This window comes from Pimephales promelas, chromosome 22 (assembly GCF_988280905.1).
Source record: "Pimephales promelas chromosome 22, fPimPro1.hap1.1, whole genome shotgun sequence".
Classification (NCBI taxonomy): Eukaryota; Metazoa; Chordata; class Actinopteri; order Cypriniformes; family Leuciscidae; genus Pimephales; species Pimephales promelas.
Genome location: NC_142790.1, coordinates 13,116,970 through 13,133,723, shown reverse-complemented (window position 1 = coordinate 13,133,723; position 16,754 = coordinate 13,116,970). Strand labels below are relative to the sequence as shown.

The 16,754-nt window shown below is 35.3% G+C and overlaps 1 protein-coding gene across 3 annotated transcripts in view; it reads right to left on the bottom strand.

The window, feature by feature from the left end:
- dpp6a (dipeptidyl peptidase like 6a) overlaps positions 1 to 16,754 on the bottom strand; it is a 474,269-nt gene that overhangs the window by 10,734 nt on the left and 446,781 nt on the right. For all 3 annotated transcript variants that reach the window (XM_039666636.2, XM_039666637.2, XM_039666635.2), the window contains 9 exons: positions 16,588 to 16,626; positions 15,928 to 16,035; positions 13,335 to 13,426; positions 11,849 to 11,896; positions 11,641 to 11,759; positions 7,997 to 8,044; positions 4,237 to 4,335; positions 4,064 to 4,133; positions 287 to 481 (listed from right to left, as the gene is read on the bottom strand). In XM_039666636.2, the coding sequence (XP_039522570.1) occupies positions 287 to 481; positions 4,064 to 4,133; positions 4,237 to 4,335; positions 7,997 to 8,044; positions 11,641 to 11,759; positions 11,849 to 11,896; positions 13,335 to 13,426; positions 15,928 to 16,035; positions 16,588 to 16,626 (818 nt within the window). The remainder of the gene's footprint in view (positions 1 to 286; positions 482 to 4,063; positions 4,134 to 4,236; positions 4,336 to 7,996; positions 8,045 to 11,640; positions 11,760 to 11,848; positions 11,897 to 13,334; positions 13,427 to 15,927; positions 16,036 to 16,587; positions 16,627 to 16,754) is intronic.

Here is a 16,754-nt window from a genome sequence, read left to right as displayed (position 1 = left end):
GCAGATGGCGCCCCCTAGTGGTCTAACCCTTACCCCACACCATACCTAAACTTAACCATTAACCGAAGCGTCTCATTAGGCGTTAAAGGGTGCCATGTGCGTTGGATATTTACGCTTTTGCAAAAGCGTCCTATATGGCGCTTTGGGATGAGAACGCGTTGATAAATGACGTGTAAATGACTGAAGATCTGCCACGCGGTTAAGGAGATGCAGTACATTCGCGCAGCTGTGTGTTGGCACTGATGGATGTTCACTGTGTGTAGGGCACAGATGGCTGCACAACTACCTGAGGACATCCAGCTGGTCTTTCTCCTCGAACATTCCCAGCCTGCGTTGCACCTTATGGAGCAAGTTAGTCCCCTGGAAGCCACTTCCACGACCGTCAAAGCGGACCGCAACCACCCCAAAACTGCTGACCAGCACTGACGCCCAGTCAATGTGGAACTGCTCTGAGACTGACTGACTGCCTGGAGTCCCATCTCTGAGAGAGACAGAAAAAAAGACAAAGCATTTAGGTTCGCATTTAATTTGTGCTTGGTCAAACTGGCTGTTTCAATTAAATAAGCTGCCTATCAAGGAAACATGTATAGCTACGGCATGTTCTGGAATGTTCCAAGTGAAAAAAATGCAAACTGGAAGAAAAAAAAATGTGACTAAAGTAAACTTACTTTCATGAGTTATTTACTTGCTTTGATTATAATTTTAACTGTTTATTTTATATTATTATACTGAGAGAGATAGAAAAAAAGACAAAGCATTTAGGTTAGCATTTAATTTGTGCTTGGTTTCAATTTAGTAAGCTGCCTATCTAGGAAACATGTATGGCAATGATAGCTTCTGTATGTTATGGAATGTTCCAAGTGAAAAAAATGCAAACTGGAAGAAAAAAAAATGCAACTGAACTGTTTATTTTATAATATTATATACAATTTTATTTTATTTTATAAAACATAATCCTGACAAATGTGCAATTACAACTATATTTAAATACATAACATACAAGTTTCAGTAGAAATGACTGTAGAGCATATTTTATGTGAGATTATAAAGAGTTTACCATAAATGCTTGTCAGTACATTCGACATACTAGGGGTGTAACTATATATTGTGTTACAATATATCACAATACAAATCGTGACAATGTGTATTGTGTATAGTTCATCCAAACTAAAATAAAAAAAAAAAATACTGTGTGAGTAAAAAATTCAAGTTTTCAGAGTTTTAGTGTCAATACTTCATTACACTCCTATATATATTATTGAATATGTTTGCAAGATGTAAACAACACTGGTCCAGAAACACTTCCTGTTTCAGTTTGTAACTGTTTTCTTTATTTCACATGTAAAGAAAAAATCTTAAAGATGTTTAACTTTTTGATTCAGTTTTACATGTTCTGTTGGTTGTATTTTATCCCAGCTTTTATGTAGTGTTAAAAAACTGAAACAGGAAGTGCTTCTGGACCAGTTTTGTTTACATCTTGCAAAATGGTCTAAATGTCTTATTTTACCAGTAAAAAGTGGCCAACATTATTTGAAATATATGTGGTCAGTTACAGAGAGCAAAATCTGCATTTTCAGCTTCAGAATCATGAACATTTTTTAATATTAAATGGTGTCACCATTGTCCTGTGCATTGGGTCAGGCTTATTCATTTACACCCACAATGTAAAACCAGATTTAGCATTTGAATCAACAGTACATTTTTCATTAACCTTTTACCATGTCTTGGAATATCGCAATAATATTGTGAGTTCAGTATCGCGACATTTATCGAATCGTGACATGAGGGTATCGTTCCTCCACCCCTATGGCATACACTGTAATACATTTTCAATGACAATAGATGTAATTATGAAATTACATAAAAAGATACTTAAATCCTATTTAAGTGTGTTAAAAAAGCACGCTTGTTAATCAAGCGTAGCATCAGTCCTGGCAGGTCACGTTAGTCAAGCTTGCATCACCTGATCCACGTCTACCAATAGGAATACGACGCCTATCACTGCATACATATATCAGCTCCTTCAGTATTATCAGCAGCTCGTCAATCCAAACTGTATGCTAATGGGCTTTATGCACAGCTGCACTACTTCCTGGACTTCAGCCAGCTCCTTGTTTCCTGTCTGCCATTATTGGGCAAAATTGATTAATTCAGGTGTGTTTGATTATTGTTGCCGTGACTACTGAGGTCAAGCACACCTGAATTAATCAATATGTCCAATAATGGCAGACAGGAAACAGGGAGCTGGCTGAAATTCAGGAAGTAGTGAAGCTGTGCATAAAGCCAATCGTATTTGACGATAGTGGCCTTGACAGAACTAAAGATCAGCTAATTACATTTAATATATATTTAAACTATCACACATTTTCATTCGATTGCATTTAATATGAAAACATTACATTACTTCTATAATAATCAGTTTTTCACAAAGGTAGTTAGGCAGCTCACTGGGTTTTAAGACACAGTCACTAAGTATATTGACTACAGTCCTAACACACCATCTACGGTTCCTGCACTGGCGTCTCTTTAGAGAGCACAGGTGATTGTGTACCGCGGTATGCATGATGTGTGCGGCGGGTGGGTTAATTGAAGGCCGGCTTCAGGTGAACTCATTTGTGGTGTAATTACAGTGGCTGACAGTGTACGGCTGAAAAGACAAGATTAATAGCACAGACTCAAGTCCATTTCAGAGTTGCACTCTTCCTCTTGATGAGACCTGAAGCGCAGTGCAGGAGAGGAACTGCTGTTTGTGTGTTAATAGGATGACCTGCACCACACACTTTAAAGGCCTCATATCATGGGAAACAGGATTTGCTCTGTGATATAATAGACCCTACTGTACTACAGGCAAATTATAAAGTTCAGGATTTAAAGCTTCTTTCCCGAACCTTTTATTTAAACTTAATTGCTAAATGAAAGAGTGTAGAAATTGTCTCAATAATGAGCGCTTTAACATTTGACTGCTTCATTTACATATTAATGACACCTATTTGGTATTCAGCAACTTGGCATGACGTTGTTATTCCTTTGATGCAAGTGGTTGAGAATTATTGATTGTATTGGCCTATTAAGATGCAGATAAATATAATTTTATAAAATATTTACTAAAATCGGTAAAATACATAGCATAACTGTTATGTTCTAATGCTGTTTTGGTTTCGTTTTCATTCTTTTCGTAAGTTTCCGTGGTTATTCATAAGTTCCTCACCTGTTTTTAGTTCTGTTGATTACTCTTATTTCCTCTGTTCATTGTTCGTTCTCGTTTGCGTTTAGGGGGTAGTGTTTTTCTGTGATAGTATTGTTAAATGAAGTGTTTCTGTTAGATTTTTCTCATCGTTGTGCACTTTATACAGCCACCCGTTATGACATAATTTAAAATATATTTGTTAAATTTTTTGTTCTCCACATTTTTTTTTTACATTTTAATTTTGTTTTTATTTTTTATAATTATTTTATAAATTTTTTTATTTAATTTATTCATATTTATTAAAACATTTACAAGGCTGTTGGAATAATTTGGAGCTGATATTTGGTGAACTCATCATTTATCTTAACCAACCCGTTCGTATTTTTATTTCATTCTTTTAATAAAAAGGAAATAAAAAGGAGCAAAAAGAAGATAAACTTATAATATCTGCCCCTTATCAACATAAATCAAATACAATTCCAGAGATATAATTGAAAATCATAATTGAAAATAAGCAAATATTGGCATTTACAGTATATTGGTCACTATTTTTTAGTCAATAGTAAAAGAGGTAATTTACATACAGAAATGTGAAGAAACAGTGGAAAACTGGGTAAATTAGTAACTAAATTAGGTTTTATGTGCAATAAACCTTGACTAACATTATAAGTGGGACTCAGGTTGGAAAATAGCATGCAAGTGAAGGGTTGATAATGAGTTTTTGTAATGAGGGATTTAACCATGGAAGTTCGGGAGAGTTCAGAGAAACTGTTAGGACACTGACACATTTTACATATCAAATGTGCGTTGGTTATGTAGAAAGACATAGGGCCTATAAAGAAAAGAAAATGTTTCATGAAATTGCCATTTACTCACATGAGGAGCAGAAGTGGGTAGTGTGAGGTTTCTATGAAGCCTGCAGGTTTCAGGATCTGCATGCTGAGTCCTGTGTATGACAATGAGAGACATCCATCTGCATCTATATTATATTATTATCCCTCTTAAATCATTTTGGAGCAGTTAAAAACCAGCAGTTTTGGTTAACATACTGTAATCCTCTATGTTTATCTCTGTGTATTCCACTCTCGGCATCTGCAGCGAGTTCAGCGTTCTATTCAAGCGCAGATTCAATTCGATGTCACGCACCTCTGCAGGGAGAAACAAAAAAAACAATAATTTTATGATTAAAAAACAGCTCCCCCCAGCTCCAAACCTCCTAAACCGGTATGGTTTTCTTTATTTAGCCAAATATTCATGCTTCTTACACTCCACAATCTTGCCCTCTATCATAAATCCTAAAACATATTCAAACTTTGCATCAACAACCAACATTTTGCATTGCGCATATGACCCAGGTCTACAGTATATATGAGAGCAAATTAGATTTATAAGGTATGGCATGGGAACAATTTTCTGTAAATAATGACTTTGAATTGTGGTCTGTTACTCTTAAGGAATATTCCAGGCTCCAGTATTATGTTGATTATCTCAAATACATTTAGGCTTCTTTCCTTTTCTTTAAAAAATCTAAAATGTTGCATGCTTGGAGGCACTTTCAATTGAAAGTAAATGGGGCCAATTTGAAAACAATTTGTAAAATACTCACTGTTAAAATAGAATTGCAACCGACTGTAATCAATGCAAGTGTTTAAAGGGATAGTTCACTTTGAAATACATTTTTGATATGTTTTAGCTTACCTCAAGGGCATCCAAGATGTAGGTGTCTTTGTTTCCACAGTATTTTCAATTTTTACATTTTTCCGTCCACCTCAAAGAGCATGCACAGAGAAGTCAAAATTAAATATGATTTTATGATCATATTTAGATATACAGGAAATCACAGACGATTTCGATATATCTAAATATGTTTAGTGAAAGGACGCGGTTCAATTCGGTTCAGTTGGACATCTGATTCAGATCAGTTCGACATAGCTGTTAACAAGAGGTAAAAACTTTATAAATACTGTTCGTTTTCTCACACAAACCGCTCGTTTCGTGTCTTAGGCCATCAGTGTGTACTTACATTCACAAGTCATTAAAATCATATTTAATTTTGACTTCTCTGTGCATGCTCTTTGAGGTAGACCCCCTAAACCTGCATTATATGACTGACAGACAACAACGGTTTGACCGAAAAATATCAAAAATGAAAATACTGTGAAAACAAAGACACCTACATCTTGGATGCCCTTGAGGTAAGCTAAAACATATCAAAAATTAATTTTAAAGTGAACTCCCTTTAACCCTAATTTCAGTGTAAAACATTTTCTGTGCACACACTGTATAGCCAATTACAACATTGTTACCAATACAGCAGCTGAAAATCCTAAAATGTAAAAATGTAAAATGCAAATAATAGCTCAAATAATAAAACAACACAACGTTTAACACATACTATTTACATTTATTTACATTTACAAATCCTCCAAAAATGTGTCATTGACTTCCATTGTAAGAGGCTAAATTCTTCAAAAGCACTTACTAACTTGTACTGAAAATGTTTATTTCTGAAATATAAATATTTCTTTAAAGAAAATAATGAAAATAATATTTCTTTAAAGTTAAAATATGCCTATACTGAAGTCAACTTTTATGGTGTTTTGTTTATGTCTTAATAAGAAAAAGCAGCGTGAACATTCTGCTAAACACCTCTTTACAGATGAAGAGTTCAGATGCAAAAGCCTCTAAATGCCATTTGAAATTTTCTTCTTTAATGATGATTTTTTATCAAACTTGTATATTTAAGTTCAGTAATTTCACTTAAATGGCAATGACAATTACCTATTAATTGTTATTTAAGTGAAATAACTGAACATAAATATACAAGTTTGATAAAAATCATCATTAAAGAAGAAAATTTCGAATGGCATTTAGATGCTTTTGCATCTGAACTCTTTGTGTTGAATGCATTATATTATAATCGCATTACTGAATAAATGTAATTTTAGGGAGAATTATTCCTTTAAGAGCTTTTAAACAAATCAAGGAAAAATCTATTGTTTATCTCAAACTAAGTATCTGCAAACACAAAACCTCCTCAAACATGCCGAAACGAGCAGCTAATTGCTCCGGGACAGAAAGGAGAAACAGTTGCAGGATAAACAGTTGTAGATGTTCAGAGGTTGTGAGAGGCCGAGAGCAGCTGGCTTTTCTGATAGAGAGGGACTAAAATGAGCAGATATCATGTGTGCGGCTGTAAACACAGAGACCTTCCATTCTGCGCAGCAGCGATAGAGCCCTGGAAGTGCACGAAACAATTAAGAGCACATTGTGGTGGAGGGTTTCATTTTAAGACTGGCTTATCAGCGCCTGCTCAGACTTAAGCCCAGGAAAGCACACTTGCTCCCACTGCACCAGTGCCATTGGCATAGCTGCACATTTAAAAAAAAAAACCCCACACACACACACACAGACAAAGAAAAGCCCCAGCAATGATTTGTACGTAAACATGGAGAAAGATCCGTATGAGTTGTGTGTAAGTCATCTGACTTTGACCTTGGTGTCATATATCATTTATTGAAATAATCCAGCAGTGAAGGGGATGGAGGAAAAAAAAAAATCAAAATGACAGAGCAAGAACTTTAGATGAACTTGCAAACAAACAGTGTTCATAAACATTCTACACACACACAGATGTGAGCGCTGTGAAATGACTTCTGTGATGGACCGTCACACTGAATCACGCGCTTGTTGTGATATCTGTGGGCTTACAGGATATAATATACATAACACAATTACCAGCCTCTTACACAGAGAGGTCATAGTTTATGGAAGTAATGGTGTGTCTGGCAATAATCCAATCATCTGTGAGTGCTCTCTGTGTGCCAGCGCAAGCGTGTGTATGGAGACTCAATCACATCGTGGCATATGGTAGGCCTGGGAGGAGCTCTGCTCGTCAATTGACATGCTGTGGGAATATAGTGCAATGAGTGTGTGTGTGTGTGAGAGAGAGAATGTGTGGCTGTGTAAAGGTTGGTAATGAGAGCATTTTCCTGAACTTCTCACTTCTTTTGAGTGCTTAAAGGTGAAGTACGTGAGATTTTTTTTTTTTTTTTTTTTAAATGTTTAAGTACATTCTCTTGACCCATTTTATTGTTCATGGACTACCATTAGGATGACATTTATTGATTTATCTTCCGCAAAAGTGCAAACACTGAGCCCCTGCAGGCACCATCAAAACATTGAAAGCGGTCTACTCAGATTTGTCAAGAGTCTCCCACAAAGGGATTTTAGCCATGACAACTCTCGGAGTGAATACATTACATTTCAGCCAGCATTTATAGCATAGGGCATGAAGTATATATAGGCTTGATGTTAGAAATTTTTCATGCTTGTTCAAATTACTTGAGCTTAAGCAACACAATTTTCCAAACTTAATTTGATTGTGTTCAATCTGCTTAAATATATGTAAAATTTAAGTTTACTTAATCTGTTTGTGTTGGATTACATGAATGATTTGCATTTACTGAAACTGGATGGTGTGCTAGGTATGAGCAAAACGTTCGGATGTCAAGCGCACCATTTACGCGTGGCTGGGAGCAGGTGTAGATTTCTTGCGTACCAACTAACATATGGAAAATACAAACATTTTAATGAATCCGAATTTTTTTTTTAAAATTTACTTCAGAACCACTTTACACACGATTTACACACAAATTCGTTCTGCTTGTGTTTCATGAATGAGACCCAATGTGTTGACGACATTCAATCAAATCAAATCAATTCAAGTCAAATGGCAGGTGCATGTCCCTACAGATCAGATCACACACACACATCAGACCACACACACACACACTGCTGGATACTCACTCTGTCTGTCGTAGGTGCTGTAAACTGCCACATACGGAACTCCAGGACCTGACACCACACAAACACAATCAATAAATAATGATACAAGACAATCATTGCTTTTTATCATTCTAACAAATGCTTTTTTGAAAGTTTTTAAATCAGTAATTCTCCAATAGGGGGCTATAACCATTGTGTTATTGTGGTATTTATTTTTATGTATTTTTGTTGCATGTTGTTTTGTGTTTTTGACATTTTATTTTGGTTTTTAAAAACACAAGTTTAAGTTTTTTTTATGTTGCTTATTTAGTTTTCGTTATTTCAGTATTTTAAATAAATGTTGCCTTGACAACTAAAGCTAATTTTTTTTAAATATCTATTTAATTTTATTTTATTTCAAGCACTTACAAAGTTTTTCAATGTCTTTAGTTAATGATAATAACCCTGTTTGTGTCTCACAGAATAATTCTTTCATATCTGAATACAGTAGGCCTATACTTGTATCACAACTGTTGACTTTGATGACCAATTTGAAATTATTATCAGTGGGGTTTATTTGAATAAACCCAAACCTATAAAGTATTAAACTTCAGCACGTAACACATTCAGCAGTGCAATTTTACTGTGTATATACACACTAATATAGTGTAATTTAATTAATATGCATTTTTATATTGGTGTAATCGAAATCGTTTTGTTCAGTTTGGATACAAGCTAATTACATTCCACATAAAAATAGACACCAGATTTTAAATTTGAAAAAAAAAAAAAAATAAAAAAAAAAATACATACCAACTTTTATAAAAGATGATGCATTTTATAAAAAATAAATCACAATAAACTTTAAGGTCTTTTTAAACGAGAATGTTCCCATATGTCTTTATAGTAAAATAATAATAATAACAAATTAAATATTAACTACATTTTGTTTAATGTATCTTTAATTTTATAGTAAAATTACTATTACTTTCATACTATAGTTAACTTAGCCTTTTTTGTGATGAAATAAGTTAACATTAACATTTGGCTAGTGTCTATATATATATATATATATATATATATATATATATATTAATCATTATATATGGTTTTTATAATAAATAAACATTCTAATATGAGTGAGTGTATATTCTTATTTTTGGGAAAATATGGAAATAATGGGAAGTCACACAATAATGGCAGGTCACGTTAGTCAACTCGCATCAGCTGATCCACATCTACCAATAGGAATACGACGCCAATCACTACATATATCAGCTCCTTCAGTATTATCAGCAGCTATTGCGTTTCTCAGGAGCGAATAACCCTCCCCCATCCCCAACTCAACCTCTCGTCCAGTCAGTATTTGGCAATTTGATTCTCCTTGAATCAGAATAAATTCTCGAATTAAGTTATACTTTAAAATCTTGAATTAATGATATCTGCAATACATTCATGTTGGTTCTGTTCTGTTTTCCCTAAGGGTTATTGCTGCCATCTCTGCCAGTTCTCAACCAGAACAGAACCACACCGCCAATCCAAACCGTATGCTAATTGTCAATCGTATTTGACGATAGTGGTCCTGACAGAAATATATATCAATGTATGATCTAACTTTCGATTTCTACTTGTCTACCTACTAAATCTAGACATTCTACTAACTCACACTCTAACCTAACAGTCAACTAATACTCTATGAGACATATAGTTGCAAAGTTACTTATAGTTAGCAGAGTGTCTAAAGCTGACCATCGAAATAAAAGTGTAACCAAAAACCTAAACAATTTTTAAAAGTAATAGTCAATGGTGCATGATTATGTACTGTACATGTTCAGCTGTACATGTTAGCAAACACTCAACAACAGTTAATTCATTATTTTGTTTTAAAAGACTGCTGTGTAACTAAACTGAAAAAGGTGCATAAAATCTTCTGTTAACGAGCATCTGCGAAGAAGCTTTTATGAGTGCCACAACAACACTGATCATAAACACGTCATTGCTCAAGGAGTTCGCTCATGACAGTTCAATATATGACCATAGCAGCATTCAGACCTTCCAGACTGCCTACCGAACAATTCAGCTGTTATACAAACAAGCCTTGCAAATAATCAATGCACTTTGCAGCATGGAACCTTCACAGCTGAACAATAACACTGTGCTCTCTGACAATGAGTCCACTCTCACCGTCTCCATCCCTTTCTTTATTTCCTATTCTGAAGCACTGAATGATGACACACTGAACACGGATGCATAAAGCTTATCAGAAGATGATAGAACATCCAGCCAAATCGACATTCAACTCACAAGTGTTTAATGAAAATGTGTCTGGGTTGTGGTGAGGTCAAAGAGGATTTTAAAGTATATATATATATATATATATATATATATATATATAAAACAAAAAAAACGTAAACCCTATTTTCTACAATACTAATTACGGTAACACTATTTTGATAGTCCACTTTAGACATTTTAAGACCTATGAGTAACTTTGCAACTACATGTCAAATAACTCTCATTAGAGTATTAATAGTCTGCTTACAGTTTTTCTCGATTGTTTACACACATTTTCTGAAAGAATGCCTCATATTCTCAGAACTCTACACACAAATCTAAAAACACTCACACAATTGGCAAAACCCCTCAATTCTCCTGCAAAATGAAACTTTACATTCGAAACAATGTTATTTCTTCTCAAAATGTTATTTTGTTTTCAAATGACACACACAAACCATCATATGAATAGACATTTATAAGAACCAGTTGAACACTGATGTGCTCAATGTAAAACACTATGATCAATGGAAAACACTTCTTCTCCATTCATCATAATGACTTAGGCCTTTTTTGTTCAGTGTTACACTTACTACAGACATTACATACATAAGTGTGTTGTAAAATATTCGAGAATATAGTTTTTTATACCCAGAACACACAAATACACGGTAACAAATATATTTTATTTTTCCCACAAAATCAATGGGAGATAGATCCCACATTTTGTACAAGTACAACCCCACCAACACAAAGTTGCACATAGAGTGGTCTACATGCAAAACAATAGAATTTTTTATGCTGTTACAGTAAAAAAAGAAATAAAAAAATATCTATGCTGCATCCTCTCTTTGATTTTGGTATTTTATGCTAAAGCTTTATGCTGTAAAACTGTGTCAAATGTGTTTGCCCATGTGACGAGTCAGTGTGAATATTTGAATGGCAGTGTGTTCCTCATGAAAACAAGAGATTTTCTGCATGAAAATTGTGCCAAATGCAGAGAATTGTGTGTAGTGTTTTAAAAAAACGTGCATTTTAGAACTGCAATTTGAGTGTAAAGCAGGAATTGTGCTTGTAGTTCAGCAGAATTGGTTCAGGGAGTTGGTGAATGAGTTACGTGTTGTGGTCATTGTGTCTCAAGTACCAGAAAATGTGTGTAAACAATCGAGAAAAACTGTAATATCCGTTAACTCTTTATTTTGATTCTCCTCCAACTAACTATAAGTAACTCAATTTATTCTACAAACGCGAACACTAACACCTAACCGTAACCTAAGAGTCTACAACTGTCTACTAATAATCTGATGAGAGTTAGTTGATGTGTAGTTGTAAAGTGCAAAGTTACTTATAGAAGAATGTTTAAAGTGGACTATCGAAATACATGACATACTGAGATCAAAAGAGATGTCTACCTTTACAGTTGAGCAGAAAGTAGTCCATGCTGGGACTGAAGGAGCCACTGACATACCCACAGATGTCAGTGAAATCACAGGACAGACAGCGGCGGTTGAAGGAGCCCACTGTGTCTGCGCTGGAACAACCACAGACACATTAACACTGTCAGCGAGAACAAGCCTGCGACAGCATCAACCAAGACTTGCATATATGTGCCATATGTACCTGTAGAGATGTCTTCTTTTAGGGTCATCCTCAGTACTGAGGAAATATCTATTCAGACAAAAAATATATGATATCAAAGCATAGTACATATTAGACTTTGTATAATCTATACATTGAAGCTATATGCTTGTAAAACAAGAGTACACTTTATACAATACAATTGCAAAATGTATGTAATGTTTTTGGGCACGCATTTGCATGTATAATTATAAAATAAACTGTATTATAGTTTAAATGTGTGTTAAATGCAATTAGCTGAACTTTATAGTGCTTTTTGACTCACTGAAGTAGGATTTAAGTACTTTTTTGTATGCTTCATAATTACCTTTATAGTTTGCTTTATATTCATAATTACTTCTATTGTCTTTAAAGTGTGCTACCAAATGTACTGACAAGTATATATTGTATACTAAATGTCATTTCTATTGAATGTTGAGGCCATAAAGGAACATGGTGATGGAAAAACAATATGAGATGGAGAGAAAAAAAAAATATATGTCAATGCTTTTGTGTTCTCTCTCAATTGTTTTAAGTTCCCTCAAGAAACTTTCCGCTCCCAAAACGTTTTCCTCTTTTGGTGAGCAAGCTTGTACGATTCGAAACAAAAGCTAAGCTGCACTTCTCTTGTTTATTGCCCATTTAAGATTAATCGATTGTTGTATTCCTCGCTTTGGATAAAGCATCTGCTAAATGAATTAGTGCTGTCGAGTGATTAATCGCGATTAATCACATCTAACGTAAAAGTCTGTGTCTCCATTATATATGTGTGTATATTCTAAAATGTATATATATACTGTATATTGTATATTCTCTGTGTGTATATACTGTACACACACACACACTTATACATATATATATATAAATAAATATATACTGTGCATATGTACATATACATACGTAATTAACACATTGATGTATATAAATGTAATAATCTATATACACACGCATATATTGTGTAAACTCAAACCTTTGTTTTACATTGCGATTAATCGCAATTAATCGAGTTGACGGCACTAAAATGAATAAATGTAAATGCAAACGCAAAGTTTATTGGGGGAACGTAAATGTTTTGTGAGCAAACACACGTTTTGAAATATAACTTTCCTCCCATGTCATATTTTGTTTCCACCACTATGTCCCTTTCGGGGTTCCATGTATTTAAATAAATTTGTAATTCGACATCTGTAACAATAAAATTGCACTTTAGTACAACTTTACTTTAGTAGATCGCTACAGTTAACACTTTAGTTAAATTTATAATGAAATACTTTACATGTGTTTTACAATGTTAATCAACCCAGCAAAGTAAGTATACGTCTTAAAAGCATGACAAAAGCATGATAAAAAACACATTTTTCGTGTGTAACGATTTCCATACATCCCATAATAATTACTACTTAGCCTAAATATGTTGATTCTTACTGACTAATAAATCTACTGACTAATAAATCATTGATGTTAAGTGTGTGGTGTTGGATTCGCTCACATTAATTGGCTGTCCTCATCATATGCCAGAACCCGCGTGACGTCCCAGTCTCCTGATGTGATCGACTGTAGAGAATCTGTGCTGCTGTTGGGCTTCATGAACAAAAACAAATTAAACAGACATCAGTCATACTGAATGGAACTCGAGATGGCGAATAATACAATGTTATTAATGTGTTGTCATTAAAAGAGACGTAGAACATGTCTAAAGGAATTAAGTAATTAATCAATTAAATGCTGTCAACAGTAAAAACGTGATTAGTTTAAAGATATCACAAAACCCACTGCCAATGCACTTTTTCACTGAATATTGTATAAAAAGGAATCTCTGTATATTATTTGTATATTCATTATTGTGTCCCAGTGTGACAGGGAGGGTATCCGACGTAAAACCTGTGCCAAATCATGTGTGTGTGAAGCGAACCCTGAAAATGCATGGAGATAGATAACGCTAAGAAAGATATGAAATGTCTGTATATTCAGCTCTTGTGGACTGTAAACACACAGAAGTTTGCAAAAGCCCAAAAGGTCAAAGAAAACTCTAAATGAAAACATGTTTCTATACGCTATAGGAAGCTGTGCAGCAAAATCAAGGTCAGTGAAAGATTCATTCTGCCTCATGTTTACATGTTGGGTCCAGCCTGAGGACTTGGAGGACTTGATGCGGACAAAGGAGAAAACTCTCTAGTGTTCCAGATGCAGCTTTGAAAACACTGTCCACACCTCGCTCTTCCTCCTCATTCACCTAACTCCCTCTCAGACTGTTTCCATCCATCGTTGCTATAAAAAAAAAACACTCTAAAATGGCTTATATTTTGTACAGTTGTTTTGATCATATCATTAGAAACAAGTGCGAACCATTCTGAGCCTGTGTTGTAGTTTGACTTTTGCCACATGTGTTTACCATTTTGTAACTGAAGTGCATCAAAGTGCAAAATGTGTTTTAGTGAGTGAGAATGTGTTTAGTGTTTTTGCAAAAATGAGCATGAGATTTGCAAATGGTGTCTAACTGCCTGAACTTGTTTAATGTTTTTCAGACAGGGTGATTTATTCAACAAATAGGTTTTGGGCCTTTGACAATTTCGTACAGAGAATGGGATTTAGTTTCAGAGCCTAAAATGTCCTCCTTATTATAAACAAAGCATTTAATAAAGCTCCCAAAAACAGTTCGTTTGGATACTTTGAGATGTCACACATGATGTCATATTTGTACCTCCAGAGCAAGACATTGAAAAATAGTTTTACATCATCACACCATAGGCCCCGCCCGCTGGTGTTCAGTCGCTTCGCATCAAAAGCAAATAGTCATTATAATTAAAGAGATAGTTCACTTTGAAATTAATTTTTGATATGTTTTAGCTTACCTCAAGGGCATCCAAGATGTAGGTGTCTTTGTTTCCACAGTATTTTCAATTTGGACATTTTTCAGTCAAACCGTTGTTGTCTATCAGTCATACACTGGAGGATAAGGGGGTCCACCAAAAAGCATGCACAGACAAGTCAAAGTTAAACATGATTTAATGACTCGTAAATTTAAGTACACATTGATGGCCTAAGACACGAAACGAGCGGTTTGAGTGAGAAAACGAACAGTATTTATATCGTTTTTACCTCGTGTAATCACAGTGACGTCCAAGTGATCTGAATCAGTTGTGCAATGTCCAACTGAACCGAACTGAATCAGTTCAATGTTACGCCGGAAGTGATCGCTTGCGTGTGACGTCACTCAATATTTACACAGAGATTTCTGAAGTTTTACCTTTTACTAAACATATTTAGATATACCGAAATCGTCGTCCATTGCGGTTTCCCGTATATCTAAATATGTTTAGTGAAAGGTAAAACTTCCGAAATCTCTGACGTCTCTGGCAAGCGATCACTTCCAGTGCATGCGCAGACCGAAGCGCCCGTGCCGTCAGATCATTTTGTCATGGTTATGATTACAAGAGGTAAAACGATATAAATACTGTTCGTTTTCTCACACAAACCGCTCGTTTCGTGTCTTAGGCCATCAATGTGTACTTACATGTACGAGTCATTAAATCATGTTTAATTTTGACTTCTCTGTGCATCCTCTTTGAGGTGAACCGATCGAGGACCCTCTTCACCTCCAGTGTATGACTGATAGACAACAACGGTTTGACCAAAAAATGTCAAAATTGAAAATGCTGTGGAAACAAAGACACCTACATCTAGGATGCCCTTGAGGTAAGTTAAAACATATCAAAAATTAATTTCAAAGTGAACTATCTCTTTAATGACACTGTCTACACTGGATACAGTATACAGATGAAAAAAGTTTGAAAAGCCCTGCTTTAACCAGTGCAGTCTCATCCCAAGACATCATACAACTGACGCACATGACCATACGTCAACATCCTCCGTTTTAGGGTACCCTTTAACGTCGTTAGATGACGCTATCTAATCCTAACCCTACCCCAGACCTAAACCTACCTACGCCCCAGGATCGTCATCAAACTGACGTTAAAGGGTACCCTAAAACGTTGGATGTTGACGTATGGTCAAAAGCGTCAGTTAGATGACGTCTTGGGATGAGACTGTGTTACTTTAACACACTTTGCTGAAGTTTGTACCTGTGAGATGGACATGGAGATGTGGAAGAACTTCCCTCGTCCTCCCTGTGGGATTGCTCTGGTGAAGAACAGCCTCAGACCGTCTTTAGAGAACAGCGGCTCTTCATTCTGTTTGGGAAATGATCATTACAGTCACACCAGCACCATTATTACTGTCATTAGGTGATGTTTTCCACCCATGGTAGTGTTTCGTCATTTGGTTTGCTCTGCAGAGTTTCATAATTACTGAATTATAAGACCCACTGGAGCAATAGAGAATGCGTCCGCAGCACAGAGCGGTCGTATATCTCCAAACAACACCAAAAATGTTAAAACCATAACGACATATATTAGAATGTGAATTATTATGTTGATGCAGTGCATATGTAATAGTGCGTCTGAGCCCTCAGGCCTATTTCTGCAGGAGCCACACAATCCTTTATTCGTGTTATTGCAAAACATTTCATGCGACCACTTTCTCCCTCTGGTGAAAAAACAGACATGAAAAACTAATCAGGAAAAACAATATCAGCTCAAGCACGGTACTGTGGGGAATATGATAAGACAAACAACATCAAACGTTCCTGACTATTCAAAGCTGTTATCATTGACAAACACTGACGTGGCACATCCCATCATTTCTTCCCCTTGTCTATCTAGGCAGAGGAAGTTAATTCTCACCTGTCTGTGCAGCCACCCCTCACTTTCATCCTCATGTTTCTGAAGAAAAAGCAAACAAAAAACTTGCAGTAAAATATTACAAGTGTGCAGAATCGAGTTTCTGACTCATTTAGCCAAATTCAACTAAATGACTCATCTTTTCATTTTTAATTAAGTATTAACTAGCA